Source organism: Salvia hispanica, chromosome 3, assembly GCF_029641045.1.
Source record: "Salvia hispanica isolate PSC_SH4W2 chromosome 3, Shi_PSC_v1, whole genome shotgun sequence".
NCBI lineage: Eukaryota > Viridiplantae > Streptophyta > Magnoliopsida > Lamiales > Lamiaceae > Salvia > Salvia hispanica.
This window is the reverse complement of record NC_142694.1, coordinates 38,475,734-38,497,202: the sequence shown is the minus strand read 5'-3', so window position 1 is coordinate 38,497,202 and position 21,469 is coordinate 38,475,734. Positions and strand designations below refer to the sequence as shown.

At 35.3% G+C, this 21,469-nt stretch overlaps 3 protein-coding genes across 4 annotated transcripts; all 3 read right to left on the bottom strand.

Annotated features, from left to right (window-relative positions):
* Positions 1–216: 216 nt before the first annotated feature.
* LOC148930692 (protein HOTHEAD-like) lies at positions 217–5,226 on the bottom strand. The gene is made up of 5 exons (XM_089068773.1): positions 5,023–5,226; positions 3,723–4,367; positions 2,602–2,993; positions 752–1,296; positions 217–434 (listed from the first exon to the last, which is right to left on the bottom strand). Exons 1-5 carry the CDS (start codon positions 5,087–5,089, stop codon positions 386–388), a joined length of 1,698 nt encoding a protein of 565 aa, XP_088924899.1. The 5' UTR covers positions 5,090–5,226; the 3' UTR covers positions 217–385.
* A 5,474-nt stretch (positions 5,227–10,700) lies between these two features.
* Positions 10,701–15,305, bottom strand: ZFWD1 (zinc finger WD40 repeat protein 1). Its single transcript, XM_089068775.1, has 9 exons — positions 14,636–15,305; positions 13,854–13,949; positions 12,740–12,829; positions 12,451–12,552; positions 11,952–12,098; positions 11,741–11,860; positions 11,584–11,643; positions 11,277–11,374; positions 10,701–11,183 (listed from the first exon to the last, which is right to left on the bottom strand). Exons 1-9 carry the CDS (start codon positions 15,086–15,088, stop codon positions 11,042–11,044), a joined length of 1,308 nt encoding a protein of 435 aa, XP_088924901.1. The 5' UTR covers positions 15,089–15,305; the 3' UTR covers positions 10,701–11,041.
* A 486-nt stretch (positions 15,306–15,791) lies between these two features.
* ABCB28 (non-intrinsic ABC protein 8) lies at positions 15,792–20,931 on the bottom strand. 2 transcript variants are annotated; one of them, XM_089068771.1, is made up of 16 exons: positions 20,500–20,931; positions 19,362–19,549; positions 19,170–19,193; positions 18,891–18,992; positions 18,519–18,609; positions 18,307–18,407; positions 18,172–18,222; positions 17,939–18,067; positions 17,762–17,824; positions 17,404–17,680; positions 17,124–17,272; positions 16,949–17,038; positions 16,612–16,746; positions 16,477–16,533; positions 16,341–16,397; positions 15,792–16,157 (listed from the first exon to the last, which is right to left on the bottom strand). In XM_089068771.1, exons 1-16 carry the CDS (start codon positions 20,903–20,905, stop codon positions 15,921–15,923), a joined length of 2,157 nt encoding a protein of 718 aa, XP_088924897.1. In that variant the 5' UTR covers positions 20,906–20,931; the 3' UTR covers positions 15,792–15,920. The 2 variants fall into 2 exon arrangements, with proteins under 2 accessions (XP_088924897.1, XP_088924898.1); XM_089068772.1 differs by lacking the exon at positions 20,500–20,931 and adding an exon at positions 20,219–20,238.
* Between the last annotated feature and the right edge of the window lie 538 nt (positions 20,932–21,469).

Sequence of the window (21,469 nt, the reverse complement as noted above, 5' to 3'; positions counted from 1 at the left end):
ATATTCGGCATGTGTGCTTATAGATGAACTAGCTAACCCTTTTTATATAGTAGTATTAGCTTAAATTAATAAATTCAAAGCTACAATTAAGTAAGATTACGTGCAAAAATGCATGTAAAAACAATATTGATGGCGTTGATAAATGAAGTCTAATATGAGTGTATTTAAAGTTTTATTTTTTATTTTTTAGAATATTTATCATTTGTGAACCATGAATGGTTACGTTATAAATTACTAATATTTTCAACATATTACAAAGAAAGAAACTAATACACAACATACAAAAGAACAAGTTCTGTAAACAATATAAAATAAAAGACTACTGAAAAATTATAAAACACCACAATTCACATGTTGCATTTTAATTTGCTCAGAATTAAATTAATCAAATCGTCTTATTATTCCTGTCCTGCAGAATCATCTGTCCCATATACCTGAAAGGTAAGATACAAGAACCACAAATTAGTAAAAGAATGTAAATTTCCCAAACCATCCAAACAAGTATAGTATCTAAAATGAAAAAAATATAAACTTTCAATACAAAAACAATGTTCTAGCAATTCTCAAATTTAATGAATTAAAAATAATATTTTTAAAAATTATAATTTGAACATAATAACACAAAATTAATACTAGCAATTTTCAAAATTCCAATAAATAGTCATGTTTTTCAAGTACTTTTTGATTAAAATTCATATCGTTCACAAACAAGGCTATTAATAACAAATATAAGTAGAAAAACGAAGCAAACCTTCCGAGCATCATAACCGTAGCCTGGGGGTTCGTCCCCGGCGAATAATAAAAGGTGGAGCCATCGACCACGCGCAACGAGTCAACCCCAATGACACGGTAATCAGAGTCGATCACACGGCCGACCTGGCATCCCCCGTGGTAGTGCCACAGGGTCATGACGGTGTCCCTACAATACTGCTCCATCGAGTAAGCAGAAGCCACGTGTCTCCCGCGCAAATTGATTGGCAGAGACAGCATGAACCTCTGCAGGGACTCGAAGGAGGTGAAGGGGAAGAGGAACTCCGAGACGGCCCGCGACCGGACCACCCTCCTCAAGATTTCCATGCCTCCGACACACCTCGTCACGTCCCTTTCGTCCTTGAAGTAGTTGAATGTGACTCTTGGGTTCGAGTCCGGGTCCTTGCTCTCGAGCTCCATGAAGCCGGTCGAGAACGGGCCCATGATCTTCTGCAGGACTACTGCGAGTCTGGTATTCTCCGCTTTGGATCCTTGAAGGATTTGTTGGATGGTTTGGTTTGTGGGGGTCATGAATGGCTCCACCGTCTGCGCGGGAAAGCATATGTCAACATCATTCGTCACCATAGTGTATGTCTCTCATTATTTGTTTTGTTTTATACATTCTCATATATTAAGCATTTTCATTTTATTCGTTAATCGAACTTCAATTTTTAAGTATTTCTTGGAATTATTGATTTTGAGGCATTAGATTGAAAATAATACTATAAAAAGAATAATGTCTTTGTGATTAAAACAAAGGGATCTCACTGATAACGATATTATATGTAGCATAATATATTAAGGGGGCGTGATCAATTGCTAACTAATTAGCAATCAAAAACTAAGACTAAATCTTAGCCATTAGATTAGAAGATCTAGTGGTTGAATTAATGTCACATGGATTATATTTTTAATTAAGAAAATTAATAAATAAAATTTTATTAATGTCAATTCCCTCTCATTAAAATCATCTTAAAACTTTAAATTTACGTAACTCTCTCGATTTAAATTATTTTTTCGCAAAAAATATATCAAATTAAAGATAATTTTATAAGGATTCCAATGAGATGCCAATTGCATATGTTCTGACGACGTTCGGATGATGAAATTTGATATTTTTTATTTTAGCTTTCGTATATGTTGATTACCAGATTTTTATCAACAAATACATCAAAAAATCTCAATAAAACCATGTAAAAATCTCAATAAATATGTGTTGATATTTTCTTGTACTAGTATTGATATTCTTATGTCATATTGTTGATATTTGTAATACACTATGTTGATATAAAAAAACATTCACGAAAATTATCATATGATAACATAATGACGATATTACCTTTTTGTTGATATTTTGTCTACTATTTATTGAGATTCGTAAGATTTAATCTCATCCACTTATTTTAATATCTAAGGATGGAGATTTAATCTTAATTTTAGATTAGAGTGCTATAAATATTAGAATATGACCCATATATCTCATTCCCATCTTATTAGAAAACCTAATACTATTTGGTACTATCTCAAGTGGTTTTTTGTCTTAATTTCACTAGGCAACTAATTCCACTAATTAACACCATTTTATTAAGAAAATGTCAAATGATATTATTTTGAAATTTAAAAAAAAAAAAAAAAAAATTGTTGTGAAATTACAATTTTATCCCTTAATAAAAATTGAAAAAATTTCTCTCTTCTCTCCCTTGTGCGTGTTAACCAATTTGTGATATGAGGAGTGATTGCTCACTACATATTTAACGTGAATTCATCTAACTTAACATTTTGAATGTGAAATAATGAAACGACTCACATGTGAATATCTGAACAGTAAGAGAGTATGGATGAATGGCTGACCTTGTTTGCGACGTCCAAATTGTCTCGAATGAAATCATAGATGGAAGAAAGCTCGATGAATCCACTGGCTGCTTCGATGTAGCTCCCGACATCGGAAATGCCAACGACTTGAACTAGTGAGATCTCGACGGGGCGACGGGAAGGTATTAGCAACATATTTGTCGGATTGTCGGACATGCCTTGCCCTACCAATGGTTGCTCCAAGACTACATTTATTCCCCGGGCTCGTAACTCAGGGCCCGGCCCAATGCCACTCAACATCAGAAGTTGCGGGCTGCCCAGTGCCCCGGCTGAGAGAATAATCTCATTTGCTACTCCTCTCTTCAAGTATACCCTGTGGTTATACCCATTTGAGTCTTTGAAGAAAACTCCATTTGCCTTGGGCTGTCTACCTGCATAAAATCAAAGTGAAGAAATTAGAATTATTTTCAGCTTTTTAGTCACAAAATTATAGGGGTAATGCATTTTATTACAAGATAAATATAGTGGAGGAAATTTATACATTAAGTTACTTTAAACTATGATACAAAGTCAAACAAATGAGAATATGGTTGTTACTGCATTAAACACTCTACCACTAGGTCAATGCATATTAATACATGACTCTTTTTTATTATTGCATGTTTCATTTGACTTGGAACCTTCTAATCTAATATTTGGTACAATAAATATTTAGATTTTGAATTTACACTTTTAAATTTCTCAATTCCACAATTTGAATTTCATATTTAAAATAGATAATTAAAATATCGGATAGTCATGTTTGGTAAAATAAATTAAATAGATATAAAATTAAATTTGAAGAATTTGTGTGTGCGAGCATACACACAACATGCACATAATACACATTGCCCCCACGTGCGCACACATAAAATGTGTGTTTTGTTTACCGTGTGGGTGCAGTATAAGTATTTTGTGCATAGAGTGTGTATTGTATGCGGTGTATGTATTTTCAATTCAAATTCAATTTCAATTTCAATTTCAATTTCGTGTACTAAATCGATCCTCACTGTAGGTAGTACTTTGTATTAGTATAAAAGTTAGGGTGGCTTCATAAGTTTGTATTTTAAAAGTTTGTATTTTTAAAGGAGGGAGGCATTAGCATTAATTAGAAATCTGACCTGGAGAGGTGCTGAATAAGATCCGATGCACGGTGGCGTGTAAATAAAGAGTAAGCTTGGTTGGATCAGCATACTCCAACAAATCCGCAGCCGTGTGCCTCACACCATCCTCATCGAATATCGAGCCACCGACCTTGGTCCCAATAAGATGCTCGTACGTGGCGCCGTTGTCGGGAGCCACGCCCGCGTCGAGCAGGCCGTCCCTCACGGCGGCCTGCCACTGCTGCACGCGCGGAAGGTGCACCACCTTCCGCTCCACCCACTCGTACGACTCCCTGGCCAGCTGCGGGTCCCACCCGGCGTCGCGCACGTACTCCGCGCTGGCCCGCGTGTAGAACCCCGCGTTGATGGCCGACCCCCCGCCCAGCACGCGGGCGCGGTGGTTGAACACGCCGTCCGTGGAGACGAACGGCTGCGAGGCCGAGGTGGGCGATGTGTCGAGGAGCGACTTGGCGAAACCCGTCATCTGGGTGACGTTGGGGTTGTCGTAGGGGAGGCCGCCCCTCTCGAGGAGGAGGACCTTCGCCGAGGCTGAGAGCGTCGCCGCCAGGGCACAGCCGGCGGTTCCGCCGCCGATGACTACGTAGTCATAGTAGTCTAGCGGCGGGGCTGAGGTTGCGTTTTTGGCGAAGGAGGTGTATGGAACTATTCAATAGATCAGGAGTTCGAGTCAGTATTATCTCGACTAACAAAAGTAAATTAAGAATCATTATTGATCCTCTTAGTAAAATGAAACAAGAAGTTGTTGACTCTAGCAAATTGGTACCAACCTTTTCAAACTTGAATGCATTTAAGTTCTTTTTTTTGTTTTTTTCTAGTTTTATTATTTTGGAAGCAAGACAAAAGGCTCTCTCTTCACAATCTTTGTATAGAAGTACAATGGTATTCATTAATGGTTAATTAAATTTTGGGTTCTTCATAAGTACATACAATTCATGATCTTAGAATATACTACAAAGTACAAACTTCACTTCTTTTTCTTTATTAGTTTCACTTATAAATTTTACTATAACTTGTCCCTAGAGTTATTAACTTTTTTTATTTTCTCACTCATTCAAAAGGACAATATATCCTGACTTTTCATATTGCTGTTATAGTATTAGCTAGTTTATTTGAAATTTGTAAGATAATAATCCAAAAATAAAACAAAAAATTAGTGTATATATTCTAGGAGATGAGATGTTCAGACAGTTATATGACTAATCTAGTTACATATAGATTGCTTTAGAAATAAATTCAAGAATACCACAATAAATTGCTAGCTAATCATTATGCATTTGAGAGAGATAGAGAGAGAGACCTTGTTCTGCAAATGAAGAAGAGAAGAGGAAGAAAATCCCAAGAGAAACCAACATTGCAGAAGCCATGAAATGTGTGAGAAATAGAGGATTTGAAAGAAATGAAGATCAACTAACACAACTTGAACAATAATATTTTACACACAAACAACAACTCTTCTTTTTATAAGTAGAAACAAGAAAATGACACTGTTTCTGGCACAAAGATCTTTGCAGCTCATTTTTCTCTGAGGAATATAATGAGAGCAAAATTATTGTTTGAACTATAAATTATATGAGGACAAAATTCATATAAAGATTTCAATCACTCATTAAAAGAGTTGGTTGTTAAAATAGGGGCTAGCTAATAGCTATGTATATATTCTCAATTATTAAATATCAGTTACTATAATCTACAATTGAGTTTTAAATTTTGAGATAATAATTTGTATATATTTCACTGTCGTTATATGAATTTTTACATGACAATTTTCACATGAAATACAAAGAATTAAATGTTTAATTAAAATATCATCAATTTTATCTCAGCATATAGTCATTAAATTTATACTTATCAATTTATTCTCCGTCTTTCTAATTTATAACTATATATTAGTCTCAAAATACATGAACTTTGAGCGTTTGACCATTTTTTATTTTGCACTCAGAGATCTGAGATGTACTCTTTCATTCCAACTAAATTTATTCATATTTCATTTTAGAATGACTCAATTAAGTTGAGTCATTTTTTTAGTTTATTTCATCACCTGCTTTACTTTCTCTAATTTTTTCCTATTTTATTCCTTTCTCCTATTTTATTTTAGAGTGAACTACATAAATGGTACCTGATTTTTCACTTTCGCACTTAAATAGTACCTTATCTTTATTTTATATCATTTTTGGTACCCCATGACAAAAATAACCCTGGGTACCAAACATGAAATTTTTTTGTTATGAAGGATACTTTTGGAAATATCAATTAAAGAGTACCAAAAATGTATTATTTTTTCCTTCCTTTCTTATTTCTTTTTTTTTCTTTAGATACTTTTTCTTTCTTTTTTCTTCATTTTCTTCTTTCTTTTTAGTATTTTATCTTTCTTTCTTCTTTCTTTTTTCTTCTTAGTTTATGTTTCTTCTTTTTTCTTTTCTCTTCTTTCTTTTTAGTGTTTTATACATACATGTAATTGTATTCATAATATAAATCAAGAACAAAACACCTAATTAAATTAATTATTTAAATTAATTAAATCAATTGAATATTTTTTATTAAATTATTTTATACTTATTTTACGGTTGAAACACCTAACTAAAAATATTCAACTCTTTATATCATTACGAATACAATTCACAATTTTAAATTTTTATTTAAGATTATATTGATTAGTTGTTAATTTAATAATAAATTATTATTATTATTATTATATAATATTATATGATTCATAATTTAAATTATTACTATTTATTAATTACTACTAGTTTTTATATTATAATAACAATATTATTATAATAATTAAGTATAATTATAACTGTAATTCTATTTAAGCATATTTGAATGATATTAAAAAATAAATTAATTATTACTAACTTTTAATATTAAAATAAGAATATTAATATAATCAATAGTATAAAGAGGAAGGAGAATGATAGAAGATATTATAATACTCCGTATCACTTTTGGCACTAGTGTTGTTTATGCCCAAAATATCCTTCATGACATAAATGGAAAAATGCATTTGTTTAGAGGGCATTTTGGGGTGAAAATCTTATCAGGTACTAAAAATGTGATTAATAGGTACCAAAAACGATATAAAATAAAGACCAGGTACCATTTATGTGCGAAAGTGAAAGATCAGGTATCATTTACGTAATTCACTCTTTATTTTATTTAATCTATTCAACACAATTTCTTAACATATGTGCCTAAAAATTTTGTCCCAATTACTTGGGATGGGACGGAGGAAGTACGAAGAAATACACAATCTTATTCATCTTTGTAATATTATCATAAATAGATTGCTAGTTATATTCTCTTCTCTTCGTTGGAAATATCATCTTTATTATCACCTGATAAAAACCAATTCAAGATGATGATCAATTGGAGGAAGACAAATCCAGTATATATGACAATCATTTAGAAGAAGTCAAATTTGAGATGATAATCTCTAGGAGGACAGAAATCTAAATGATTACTACTTCCTTTATTCCATAAAAGTATGCATTTTTTTTGTCCGTTCCAAAAAGTATGAACAGTCCAATTTTGGAAACTCTCCTCTCTCTAATGAAATGGGACTCATAACAATACTTAAAAAAATTTCTCTATATATCCTTATTTTACCAATAATGCATTAAAACTCATGCCGAACCCGAAGTTCATAATTTTGGGGACGGAGAGAGTACTTTTTAGAAGTGAAATCAAAGATGATAACTACTTTGTATGCCCCCCTAAGTCTATACTCCCTCTGCTCCTATCTCTGACTCTTTTCTCTTTAATTTGTCATTGAAGAGTATGAACTTTTTAATTTTGAAAACATATAAACAATATATTATTCTTACTCATCATTTTATTTACAACTTATACCATTGAAACCCAACTAAACACTAATAACAATATGAACTCCTATCTTCATTAATAGTATTTCCACTATCATTTCTATTTCTCTCACCTATTTTACTAATTGTGTATTAAAACACGTGGCCAACTACGAGTTTATACTTTTCACTTTTTCAGGAACGAAGGGAGTATATAGGTGTGAGGCTTGGGAGAGAAATAAAAAAAATGAAAGATAGAACACGAGCTCATCTTCGAACATCTCTTCTTTCTCTCTAAAGCTAGACCACTTATAACATCATTTAGATGATTTAGGAGCTTCCTTTCCTCAATTCTCGGAATTCTGTCAAGTTCGCCGGTGCCTAGAAATAGTGATTTTAAGATGCTTCTACACACTACAAAAAAGTCGTTTTATTATTGGTACAATACGTTAATCCGTGAGCACTAAACCCGAAAAGATCGACTCAGACATACAACTAGCTAGTTTGATTTATTTTACTATTTTTTCTGTAATTTCCATTCTACTTATATCAGTACACTTTTCTTCAATCATAAGTAATACAAAGGGTATCGCCTACGCCTAAAAACAGCTCGGAAATTTTCCCAAATTTTGTCAAATTCTTTAGTCGCTCACCTTCTCCACCCTACTAGTGTTTAATTTAACATGTGTATCCATTTATTACATATGCTTCATTTCATCTAATATTAAAGCCTGCCCACCATTAAAATGGTAGTGAGTTAGTTGGTACCAATTTGCCTAATTTGTTTGTTGGGGGATAGTCAATAAATAATATATACTCCAAAAAAGGTAATATAAATATATGCAAAAAAGGATGTATATCATCGCAATTTTGGATAATTTTAGATATAAAAAAATACCCCTCGGTCCCTAAAATATAGTAGTATTTGAAATGACACGGATTTTAATGCACAAATGGTAAAATAAGAGAGAGATATAAAGAAAATGTGATTGGAGTATATAGTGGAGAATAAGAACTACCTCATTATAGAGAAAAATGTTTCCTTACATAGAATTGGTTTATTTTTAAGGGATACTCCAAAATGACAAATGTGACCTATTTTTAAGGGACGGATGAAGTAAGTATTCCCTTCGTCCACAAAAAGTAGTCTCATTTGTGAACGATATGGATTTTAATGAGAAATTAGTAAAGTAAGTGAGAAAGATAAAGTAGGTAAAGTGAGAGAGAAAAAAAAATGTATGAGAGAAAAACTTTCCATTTTTATAAATGAGACTAATAATTTTTTATGGATATTCTAAAATGGCAAAATGAGACTCAATCAAATTATAACTTGTCCACACTAACAACACTCTTTGGTGGTTGATGAGATTGACAGATTATGTCAAAAAAAATTATATCGCTTTTTTTTTTTGTTTCTTTTTTCTTCGTCTTTGCAACATTTTCTTCTTTTAGATTGTTTGGTTAGTCATTGTTTTATGATTTTTGTTAGAAATTTCTCATTTGACTTTAAACTGCTATGGTTGACAGATAATGCGAGTCTGTAATCACTTGTTCTTTGTATATTTTGACTAGTGGCATGTAACATGTTTTCCATTTTAAATCGCTTGGCTAGAGGATGATTTACCACTTTAACTCGATACGAGTTTTAGTTAATGTAAGAAAAATAAATTAAAAAGTTAATTGTAATAAAATGAGTTAGTGGAATGAGACATTCCCTATCAAAAGTTGTATAAACGCGGTGGGACGATTTAGTAAAAAACGGACTAAAATTAGAAAAAGACAGATCAGAGGATCTTATTTGTGACGTTATATCAACACTTTATAATGATCAATTTTTATGTAATAGTACTAAAGTGCAATGAATTCTCCATATAACAATCACATATCCTAATTCGATAATAAACTTTTGTGTAACCGCATTCAATTCAATTGAAACATACAATAGTGTGAAAATAAAAATAATATACGAAGTGTGACAATTTTCAACATTTTCGATTAAATATGTCAACCATGTATTTAATTTGGAGGCCATTCCAGATCACTTGTTCAATGATTTTAACTTCTTTTCACATTTTGTCAAAATATTCTAAGATCACTGATTTAAACACTTTAATTTATAGGAGTAAGAACTTATAAATGTGCGTGTTGTAGTAGGCGAGTTCAATTGTATGTCTAATTTAAAAAAATTCATTCCTGAACTTTTCGTTTTTATAATATCAAATTAAGTAATTGAATCTATCCTGACTTTAATTAAAAAATTGTATTCCAACATATCGTAATTGTACCTTTTTTTTATCTCAAATCATTCAACTTATCATTTTATTCTCCGATCATTCTAATTTATATATTAGTCTCAAAATACACTATTTTTAACCATTTTCTATTTTGCACGTGATCTTTGAAATGTGTAAATAAATACACGCAATCATCTTTGAAATGTGAAAATAAGTACATGCTAACCTAGAAATGTTTTCCGTGAATGTAGGCATTTCCGAACCACGTTACATATTGTGTCATCTTCCTTATTTATCGACAAATTACAAATACTCCATTTAATTCAATATGTATATGTAGTGAGTTAGTTCGTAGTTGTACTCCCTCAGTCCTTCTCGGTCCTTCTATAGTTGAATCATTTTTTTTTTTTTGGATTGTTTTGTTATAATTGAATCATTTTCTTTTTCTAAAAAAAATATCTTTTATTGTACTTTATTTTACTTTAATCTCTTTTTATCTCTCTATATTTTTTTCGGGGATGAAGGGAATACTACTATTTTGCCTAATTTGTGTGATGGGGCTAGTCGAAAAATTTGCATTTAAACAATTCAAACAATATACATATAGCATTCCCAAGAAATAATACTTCCTTCCGTCCCACAAAAAATATCACTTTTATGGAACGTTATGTTAGGAGGTTTTATCTTGTGTGTTAGGTTGAAAGAGAAAATATAATACTATATTATTGTGAGCGAGAATTTTTTTTTAAATGAAAATATAACATTTTTAATGGGACAAACTAAAATGAAAGTAAGATATCTTTTATGGACGGAGGGAGTATAAATATACACAAAATATGATAAATACTATCGCAATTTTGAACAATATTAGTACAAGTCAAACATGTGAAACAAATATATCAAATCTATCTATCTGCATCTATCAAAGATGATCGATCTACAGTAAGAACACTCTTCGATGGATGAAATTGACAAATATGAATGTCACTTGTTTTGTCCAAACTCAAGTAATTTTATTCAATAAGTAACCAATTATGATGCTTACACACATAGTTAGATAATCATCCAAACTAACAAAACCTACAAGAAGAGTAAGAGATGAATTGAAAAATAACTCAAAACTGATATGTTTCTCAAACTGATACAAGAAGTTGCTTCTCATAATGTTGGTTTCACTGTCCTCTTCCGTACTCATATCTTCTTCGTTACTCTTGGATTATACTAGATTCAGCGCCGGTAGAAAAATGGAACCGGCTAGGAACTAATATAATCTGCTTTCTCATGAAGTAGCGGTTGATTCGGCCGACCACTTCCACACTCTTACTTGACCCGATCCATCACCGGTGAAAAACAAACCACCGGGGCCAATTTGTATGCTGCGGACCTCCTCCTTGGAGAAGATCTTTCCCCTCTCCGAGAATCTAGCAAGACAATGCAAATCAGCCACATTCATATTCGCTTGTTGATGATGGAAAGGTTATAATAGCACAATCGTAAGAGAGGTGAAAACTCACGAAGGCAAGTCATAGACTCGGACTGAATTGTCGTTACAGGAGCAGAGCAGCACTGGCTTACTTTCTGAATCGTGCATCCCGCATAGAGTGATTAAACCCTGCAAGAAAAGTTCTACATGTGACGAAGCAAATTTTGTCTCCTATCGACACCACAAGTAAGAAAGCAGTGATTATTTAGTCATGTTGCTTTAGTTGTCGTGCAAGTAACTGAATTCGTTTCATTTGATTGGATCCGCTAAGAAAAAATCACGGTCTGTAGGATTTGAAAAAGGACCCGAATAAGTGGCGAACCAGGAAAAGTTCGTACCTGTTCCTCCGTATGGGTATATGTTACTTCCAAATTACCAGCCTCGGTCGCAGCCCAGACCTACAAAATCACGAAATGAAAAGGTGCAACTTAGTAATACTGTAATAGTTTACGGAGACTAAGTATCAAAATTGAGGAAGAACTACGAAGTACAAACCTTTACAGTGTTATCTAATGAAGCTGATAAAAGGAACTGATCCCAACACAAAACAGATGTGACGACATGGCTATGTCCGGTTAAAGTTTGGATACATTGCATAGTTTCCAGGCTCCACACCTGAATGTAAAACATGAAAGAGAAGAAATAATACATTAGTGAGAAGCCGCAGTACAATGAGAAGCATACTTAGTTTAAGTGTCGAACTTACTCTAATAGTGTGGTCCATGGAACCAGAGTACATTCTGTTACCACCGACAACTAGTGTCACGACAGCAAGAGTGTGACCCAAGAGTGATGCTGCTGGTTCAAAGCAGTTCGTAGCAGCATTGAATTTCCATGCCAATATTGACCCGTCCTGTGTTAGATAACAACGAAAGATAAAAGGGTAACATTAGAATCTGTCTCCACATGAAGTTGAACTTAAATCATTTTTCAGTGCCACCTCTCAGCAACTCATTCAGAAAACCGAAGTATAAATCCAAGAATTGAAAACTAGCAGACGAATTACAGGGGGAAACTAAATACGTAAATGCCCCAGGATGCACACAAATTATGCTTTCCAATTTAAGAGATTGAATTGAGAAATTGCACAAGGGAAATCGAGATGTAGTGGTCACTTTACTGGCACAGGACACCATAATAAAACATATACGTGGTTTGGGAAACAAGATTTTTACTTCAGCATACCCATAAAATCAGCATTATACCTTGTTACCGGCGAAGAGTAGATCATTTCCAACAACTAGGGAATACACTTGTCCAACAGGTCCGCTTAAACTGAGCTCCATTGATGTTTGGATATTCCATGCCTATTACAGGACAAATAAATGGACAAAAATGTAAGACATAACTGTAGTTACATCGACAGGAAAGGTTAACCAAAATATTCAGGGCTTGTGTATCTTACCAATATGAGAAAGAGAATGATCAATGAAACACATTTATAGTAAACAGAAGAAGATGGGAAACATTATGAATGTTGATTCTTTGTCTTACCTTGACAAGATTTGTCAAGCCCACGAACACCCATGGACCTTCACTTAGCATACAACCCACTGAACATCCCATATTCACAACACCTGCCAGCTGTTATAAAGAGAACAAGAGAGCTTACATTAAGCCATTACCACTAGATGAGCAATAAAAAGTTTATAGCCCAAACACAACTTGACTGAAAGCTCAAGTATTTTCATAGCCGGTTGAAACTCACAAGTATGATCCTCTATAACTTTTTTTGGTATTCCATTTCTGTATCCTATTCAATTAATGATTTTTCTAATAATACTAATAGCATTGTTATTTTGTACACAGACTACAATCATTCCATTGCTAACAATATAGATTAGAACTTATACTGAACTGAAATAATCGAAATTATAATCCAAAATTTCTATGTTCTTATCACCCTAAAAAACCAAACAGAAATACACGACTTTCAATGTAACAAATGGACTACATTGATTATAAGTAAGATAATAACATCTTAAAGTAAATGAAAATTCGAGTTTGAGCTATAATGTTCTTAACTGTATATTAGTGCAACATCATATAAATGTTTTTGCATAGCATCGATTCTGATTCTAAGCATAAGCTTCACACCTCAAGTTCAAATTCCTATATATAAGTATATGAGAGAAAAAACAGAAAGCTCAATTTCCTTATTGTTTTGCAACACGTAGAATATCCATAGCATTGCCAAAGTTTAGTATTCCCTCCGTCCCGGAGTATTAGACTCACTTCTTTTGGGCACATGATTTAAGGAATTAATATTTAAATAGTTAAAGTGAAGAGAGTAAAGTATGAGAGAGAGAAAAAGTAGGGGAGAGAAGAGAGAAAAAAGTAGGGGAGAGAAGAGAGAAAAAAGATATATGCTTTTTGCTAAAAAAGGAAATGAGTCTAATATGTTGGGACATTCCAAAAGGGAAAGTTGGTCTAATACCTTGGGACGGAGGAAGTATAAAAAATCTCATAACTTAATCTAAATTAGACTAATTGCATAAGCACGTTGGATGGGAAAATACATGAAAGCTATAGCTAATTGTCTCCAATATTTGCAGAATGCAAACAAGAACAATGTAGAGAATTAATAAAACATGAAAAAGGGAACTACCTGACCAGATTGGCAGTCCCAAATTCTGACCGTCTCATCTTCACTCCCAGAGTAAAGCTTATCAGACCCCGAAGGCAAAGTAATCCCTGTCACAGCCTGACAAGCAAATATTTTTATTAAGAGCAACCTTCACCAGCAAGCTCTAGCTCACGCAAGGCAACACATAAATCAAGACCTACATGCCTAGATAAACTCACTTCACTAAATTAAAGGAAAGATCTAGAAAGCGAAGTACTACACACACAAATTGCAAAACCAAAGGACACTTATGGACCATTAAGAAACACAACTAGGCTCCATAGCAAATGCAAAAATATTCTAGAGGTGAAACACAGACCACCCAAAAATCCAAATATCACGAAACAAAGACAAAGTTTTTCATGTATAGCTACAACCACCACAACAAGAGCCCGACCTCGCTCAGTAAAGCTTATCAGAACCCGAAAGCAAAGTAATCCCTGTCACAGCCTGACAAGCAAATTTTTCTATCAAGAGCAACCTTCACCAGCAAGCTCTAGCTTCACAAAATTAAAGAAAAGATCTAGGTGGCGAAGTACTACGCATGCGAAACTTATGAACATTCATAAATATAACTATTCTAGAGGTGAAACAAAAACACCACCCAAAAATCCAAATGTCACCAAGCAAAGACAAGATTTTTCAAACAGCTACAATCACAACCAAGAACAACTCAAACACAACATCAGCAAGAAAGCATAAACCAGCATCAAGAACTGCATTAATCTACATCGAAGAACAAGATCAGTAGAAAATTAACCTACTTGTTTGTGCCCCTCAAGTGGTGTCAACAAGGTAAACGAATCCGTGGACCACTGATGCAAAAATTTACAAGTATCGCCATATCTACAGCTCCCTTGCACCCAATAGCTGCAGATTTTCTTCTCAACTTTCCTAACGAAAGTCCTATTGCCGCCTGCCGGCTGCTGCGACTGCGGCCTGCCCCATGAATTACTATGATTGCTATTATTAAAATTATAGTTCCCGCTCCTCCGTAATCCGCCGCCGCCGCGGTAATTATCCTCCGCCCCGAAACCCTGGTGCCCCCTCTTGCCATTCGCCGCAGTGGGCAGCTCCCCGTGTAAAAAGGGGCACGGATTTCGCGTGCACTTGCCTCTTTCCCAGTGGAAACACACCTTCTGCTGCCTGCCGTTGCTATCGCTTGAAGACGAGGGGCCGAGGCGGTTGAAAATCCTTCTTCCCCCATCCGCATCCATTTTTAGGAGTCACACTGTGTAAATGAGATGGTTGAGGGGAAATCCAGAGGTCTTTTATTGGATTGTGAATTAGAATTAGGGGTGATTGATTAGATAGCGGTGCTGATCCCGAAGAAGACACTAATTAGAGAATAGGAAGTGTGATTTGGGGTTTGAAGGGAATTTTATGAACCCTAATTTCGGGAGTTTAAGATTTATGAATGGGGAATTGTAGGAGGAAGAAAACACGACTTTCCTGTTTATTTATTTATCTTATAAATTCAGGCGCAATTATTTCCTAACATAAGAATTAAAAATATGGAAAGCAACAGAAAAAGGAAACTCGGCACTAAAAACATCTTCCCACAAATATTTTATACCTAGAAAGTTTTGATTTTTGAGGTATGTTTGGACAAATTATGTCAAAATTTGACAAGTTTTGTGCTTTTTTACAGTTGATCAAGGTATTGAGGAATTTGAATTAGTGCGAAACGACGTGATCGGTCTCTGTGAATTCGAACACCTCGAACTTATGGCGACAGAATCAGTGATACGAGACAAGGCACGCGATCAAGTGGCATTGCCTCGTATAGAATGTAGACGCGGTTTTTCCCAGTTTAGGTGGTCTGAGTGTGCAAAGTTGGTTCATCTACTTTCAATTTCATTCATTTCCTGTTGTTGTTTGCAGTGATACTGATTTCGCAGCTTCATATGTAATGTAGCATATGTCTAAATCTCATTTCTATTAAACTGTTGGAATGTTGTAGGTATATATATGTGAAAAAGACTATGAAATAACCGTTTACAACATTGTGTTCGCTATAGCAATGCTGTCAAACGATTTGATTGTCAGTCACTCGAATGCAAGTCTTTGGGAGCCAACGAGGGATGCATATAGGCCCTGCTGTCCTAACAACTCCGAGTGTGTTCCCAGTTCTGAGACCTTCCCATCGGAGCACAGAGCGATTTGGTCAGCATTCTGAACCGTGCTGAGCCTGTGAGCTATCACTAAAGTCGTCCTTCCCTTCATTAGACGATTCAAAGCATCCTGAACCAGACGTTCGCTAACAGTATCCAAAGCACTCGTGGCCTGTAACCACCGAGCTGAATTAGGTGGACATCATCCAATGCAGAATGATATAGGAACAAAACAAACAACTAAATCAAGACATGTGCTTTAACTTAAATGGGATCAGTCACTTAAACATGGCACGTTGAAAAGTTTCGTTTATGAAGAGAGACGAGAAGTAGCCTGAGGTTGGAAAGACTTTACCTCATCAAGAATCAAGATTGGAGCATTCTTGAGCAGAGCCCTTGCAATGGCAATTCTCTGGAAATAGGAAGATGGGATCACTGCTACATATCTGCTCATTGTGTGTGTGTGAGAGAGAGAATGCTATATACTATACCTGCCTCTGTCCTCCACTTAACAGCCCTCCGCGCTCACCAACCAATGTGTCGTAACCCTACAGAGATACGATCAATCAGCAAAACACGACAAAATTGGAAGGGCAGAAGGTTCTGAAGTACCACACTTTCATCACCTGTGGCAACGAGATTATAAACTCGTGAGCATTAGCTGCTTTAGCAGCTTCTATCACGTCGTCCTTGGAAACATTATCATCCGGGAGCCCATAAGCAATATTTTCTCCAACAGATACAGAGAAAAGAACAGGTTCCTACAGCAGATATCACAGCATACTTTGTTTAGTAAAGCAAACAAATGCTCTCTATTTTATTCTCCCTTTCATCCCACAAAATAGTGCACATCTTGATGTCTTAATGTTCCGTTTTTGGATACAATAAGTTCACACTTTTGCCTCATTTTGTACGCTTTCGGATGTAATTTAAACACTGGATATGAAGGATTGAGATAGTTACTTGGTTCACTATGGAAACCGCACGAGCCCATTCACTCTTATCAAATGACCGTAGATCCTCTCCAGCAACAGTTATGCGCCCTCTTGTTGGCTGCAATTTTAAAATTCGCACTCCAGTTACTCGTCAGTCATGACATACACTTTCATCAACGATTAAGCTGAGCATCAGGTATAACCTCATAATAGCGAGCTAGAAGCTGTACGACTGTACTTTTCCCAGCACCACTAGAACCAACCAGAGCAGTGACCGTTCCACATTTTAAAGTCAGATCAAGACCTTGTAAGATTTCCACGTCGGGCCTAAGAGGGTATGAGAAATGAACATCTGCAATATAACATATCGCTTAGGGAAAGATTCAAGGAAAATGTGCATTTTTCCAGCACGAAAAGCCAGTGTTATGAGTGTTATTAGCACTACGAACTAAATAAAATACAATTACTAGCCAAAGTCCGTACCTTCGAGGTGAATATCACCCGACTCTGCAAGCTTGCGGACATCACTACCAGATTTTAGTGACGACATGTACCTCACCCGGCTGGTTTGCATCTTTCCGTTGGAATCGGCCAAGAGAGGTTCGAGGTTTGGATCATGTGATTTCCTTTGATTCAAGTCTTTCGCTAGAGCATAAGCTAGTGCTTCATCAATTTCAGCACCAGAAAGGACAGAGTTAATCCGTTCAACAGCAGCGAAGGCTCCTCGAAGATCACCAAACGTGTTCACCACACCTTGAACCTAGAAAATTTGCTTTAGTTTTTAATATTTAGAGAATGCACACAAGAAAAGATAAATTCAATCCCAAGTGAATATACTCACAGCAAATGTTAACGTAAATGTGTATCCAATAAAAGAAACCATGGTCCCAACCGCGAGTTTGCCCTACATCCAACAAATCGAGTTCTCCATCGTCAAACCAAGTTTGCCCACATTCAACATGACCAACGAGTAATATCTATCAAATCAAGCGAAGATAGAAATTCTTGAAGTTCTTACAGCTTTTACTTTGCTTCCTCCAAGACAATACAAAGCCATTAAAGAAACATAGACAGCAACCCTGGTGATGGATTCATTTATGGACTTAAATACTCCGAGGGTCATACCACTTCTCTCGTAGTCAAGAATCTGACAAGTTCCAATATCATGTTGAGAAATTCCAGAGATTCTACACTTCTTTCAGAATAAACTCTCTGAACACTGAAAAACATAATAAACCAATGGTACTCTACCTGTCGACTAAAAACAGAGATTTGACGTTTTTCACCCCCGAATGATCTGACCTGCAATATTCAACAATGCAGTATAATTACCAGATACACAATCTCTTGGATGCAAAAAACATTCAGTGTCGATCAGGAGCTCACGGTACGTATAGCAGCAAAAGTTTCAGTAACACAATCAGCTATGGTGGCTTGTACAGATCCATAAGATTTAAATACGCTGACAGTTGTTCTTTTATATGCAGCTACAGAACACATAGATGTTAGTTGAATGCCACAAAAACCCAAATTGTAAATAGGACTAGCTTTCCTGTTTGAAGAAAAACACTTGGGAAAACACTATGAGACAATCTTACCGACTACTGCAGACACGGTTAGCATAAGGAGGCCCAAAACTGGCGCCAGCTGGGGCGAAAGAGTAAAAAGTACGCAAAGTGTCCCAATGACCTGCGCAAGAGACGACATATATATATTCTCAGAGTCGTCAAATTCCAAGCAAAGAAAGAGAGGAAAATAAGATTCATTATAAAGGTATATTAGTAGTGTCTCTGTAACTTAACCTATCCGATTAATACTTAATTTTCCAAAATACTAATCTCGAAAAGGAAAATTCATTGAGAAATACAGCGAGAAGAAGGATTTTTCTATCACAACATCTCTCATTAGAGAAGGTGAAAATGGTGTCAATTTCAATTCAGCTCACTTTTGCATAGTGTAGAGTAGCTTGCCTCAGAAATTGCCCTGAAACCACGGTCTCTAGATACGTTGTCACTAACGATGGTCTTCAGAGAACCCAAATCCGATGTTAATAAAGAAGTCAGTTCGCCAACCTACACAGAGTGCAAAAATCAGTGATAAAACAAAGGAGTCAGTGTATATAGAGTAGAATAAACAAAGAGAGTCGGAAACAATAAATGAAGCACAACACACATATCCAGCTAGTTTGATTGTTTGCATAAAGCAAGGATTCTTGAAATACTTATGTAACATGGAATAATGTTTCACACCTTGTACTTGTCAAAAAACTCCACCTGTGGAAATAATATAAAATGCTTATTAGGAATTGGACAGAAGCATAAATGCAAATGCAGTATGTTGTGCGTAAAATAGAGGGAGACAAATTTTCATCGACAAATGCTGCTATTTCACTAGAAGGTGATGAATTACAATGTCAGCATAGTACAAGAGAAAAGATTCACCTTCTGAATCAACACCCTCTGAAAAATTTGAGCTCTTAAGCTCGACATAACTTTCTCCCATATGCCATTCATGTTTACCACAAAAATAATTGTGAAAATTGGTTCCAATGTATACAGTAATCCCACTTTACTCAGCACTTGCCAGATAGGATCTGGTCTCGCCCCAATCAGTACTTCGAAAAATTTCCCTGTAATAGTAATATTGGTGTATATCGTCACAATTGACATTTCAAGAGTAATATATCTCTACCGCAACTAATTATTTTGGAAATAATGGGAGAGTTATTGACAACAATTCGAAATAGAAGTTTTATGATGCCCGTCTATCATCATGATTTTGACTTATAGTTCACGGTCGATTAAAGGATATACACGGTCCGTGTTCTCAATACTCCTATAACAAATAGAAGAAGTCATTGCTCTGTAAAAGTCATGGCTATAACTATCATAATATACGCATCATAAAACTACACATTCAGATTTCCTTCCGACTACATTTCATCAAAATATGCCAGAGCCATACACTAGAAAACACCATCATCAAGCAAAGCCGCAGATGACAGGCCACACAAGAATTCAGCAGAAAGAACAGTAACTTGCAAAGCTACAGAACTACATCACACAATTAGGTCAAAACATGTGAAAACAAAAATGACATCCTCTTCTCAAAGCTCAGAAAACATTGAATACCAATGTGAATGCAGTTAGCTTGAACTTGCTACCTAAAACAACACCCACATATCAATGATGCATCACTACAAATTCATTGCAACGTCCCCTTATCCAACAATCAAGATTCCACTTTCCAGCCAAGTATTTTGCAACTAAATCCCCCAAAATGTACACCTCCCACATACCAGAGAACAAGGCCATTTTAACAACTTGCAAGATGTGCAAGAATTCAGGCGAAAGAATGGTAACTTTCAAAGCGACAGAACTACATCATCTGAAAATAGAAATGACATCCTTTTCTCAAGCTCATAAAACATAAAATGCCAATATAAATGTAGTAAACTTGGACTTTCTACCTAAAACAACACCTTCATAGCTACGATGCACCATCCCCTTATCTAACAATCAAGATTGCAGCCAACTACTTTGCAACTAAATTCCCCCAAAATGTACAACTCCCACATACCAGAGAACAAGGGCATGGCCAGGGTGCAAGTCGTGCAGCCGAAAAGAGTGAGAACCGACGCCAAGACTCTCCATTTATGCCGCGAGACAAGTTTCCACAGCAGCCCCCCACTAATCACATCAAGCGGCTGCAGCTCCACAACCTCGGCGCCGTCGATTTTGGGGTCAACCTCTGACACAATTGCATCGAAAGCCGGGCCCGAAACATAGGCCCCTCTGATGATTCTTGATGAAGCTAGAGCTCTTGATCCTTTGACAGATATTGGCTGAGGAACCGAAGTGGGCAAGCAAGAAAGAGGCTGCCGGTTTAGATTTCTGCTGAGCTTGGAAGTTTTGTATTTGATAAAGTGTTTGGGGGAGTAGAGGTTGAAGGAAGGCGCAAGAGGCGTTGCTGCAGCTGCTGCCATTTTTTTTTGGTGGTTGGACAGAGTTTGTGAAGTGAGAGTTCATGATTTTATAATGCTCCTGCTTTGTGAAATGCGTGTAAAAATAGATTCTTGAACGGATTATTGGTGTCAAAGCTAATAATTCAGACACATTCTAAATTAGCACCAAAGGAACTATTTTGTAATAGAAATTTTATAGTTTGAACGATTAATTACAATGAATGAAGGATTTTGTTTGTCCAATTTTAAAAATCATTCAAAAAATCATAAATTTATCATTTATTCTCAATTATTTAGAGAAAAATTAGTAAAATCTCTGATAGAATAAGTGAAAATTTGTACATTAACTTCACCACCAATTTCACCACCGATGAGCAACTCTCAGATAGAAAAAGACAATAAAGTGCAGCTCAGTTGGTAAGACGTTTTCCCTCTAACCAATAGGTTGAGAATTCGAGCTATCACAGATAGATAGATGAAGAACCATTATTGATCATCTTTAGAAAAAAGGTTTGTAATAGATAAAATGATATACTCCACTGGTAAACAAAAGTCGGTTTTTTTTTAATTTTTTCTAACTAATTT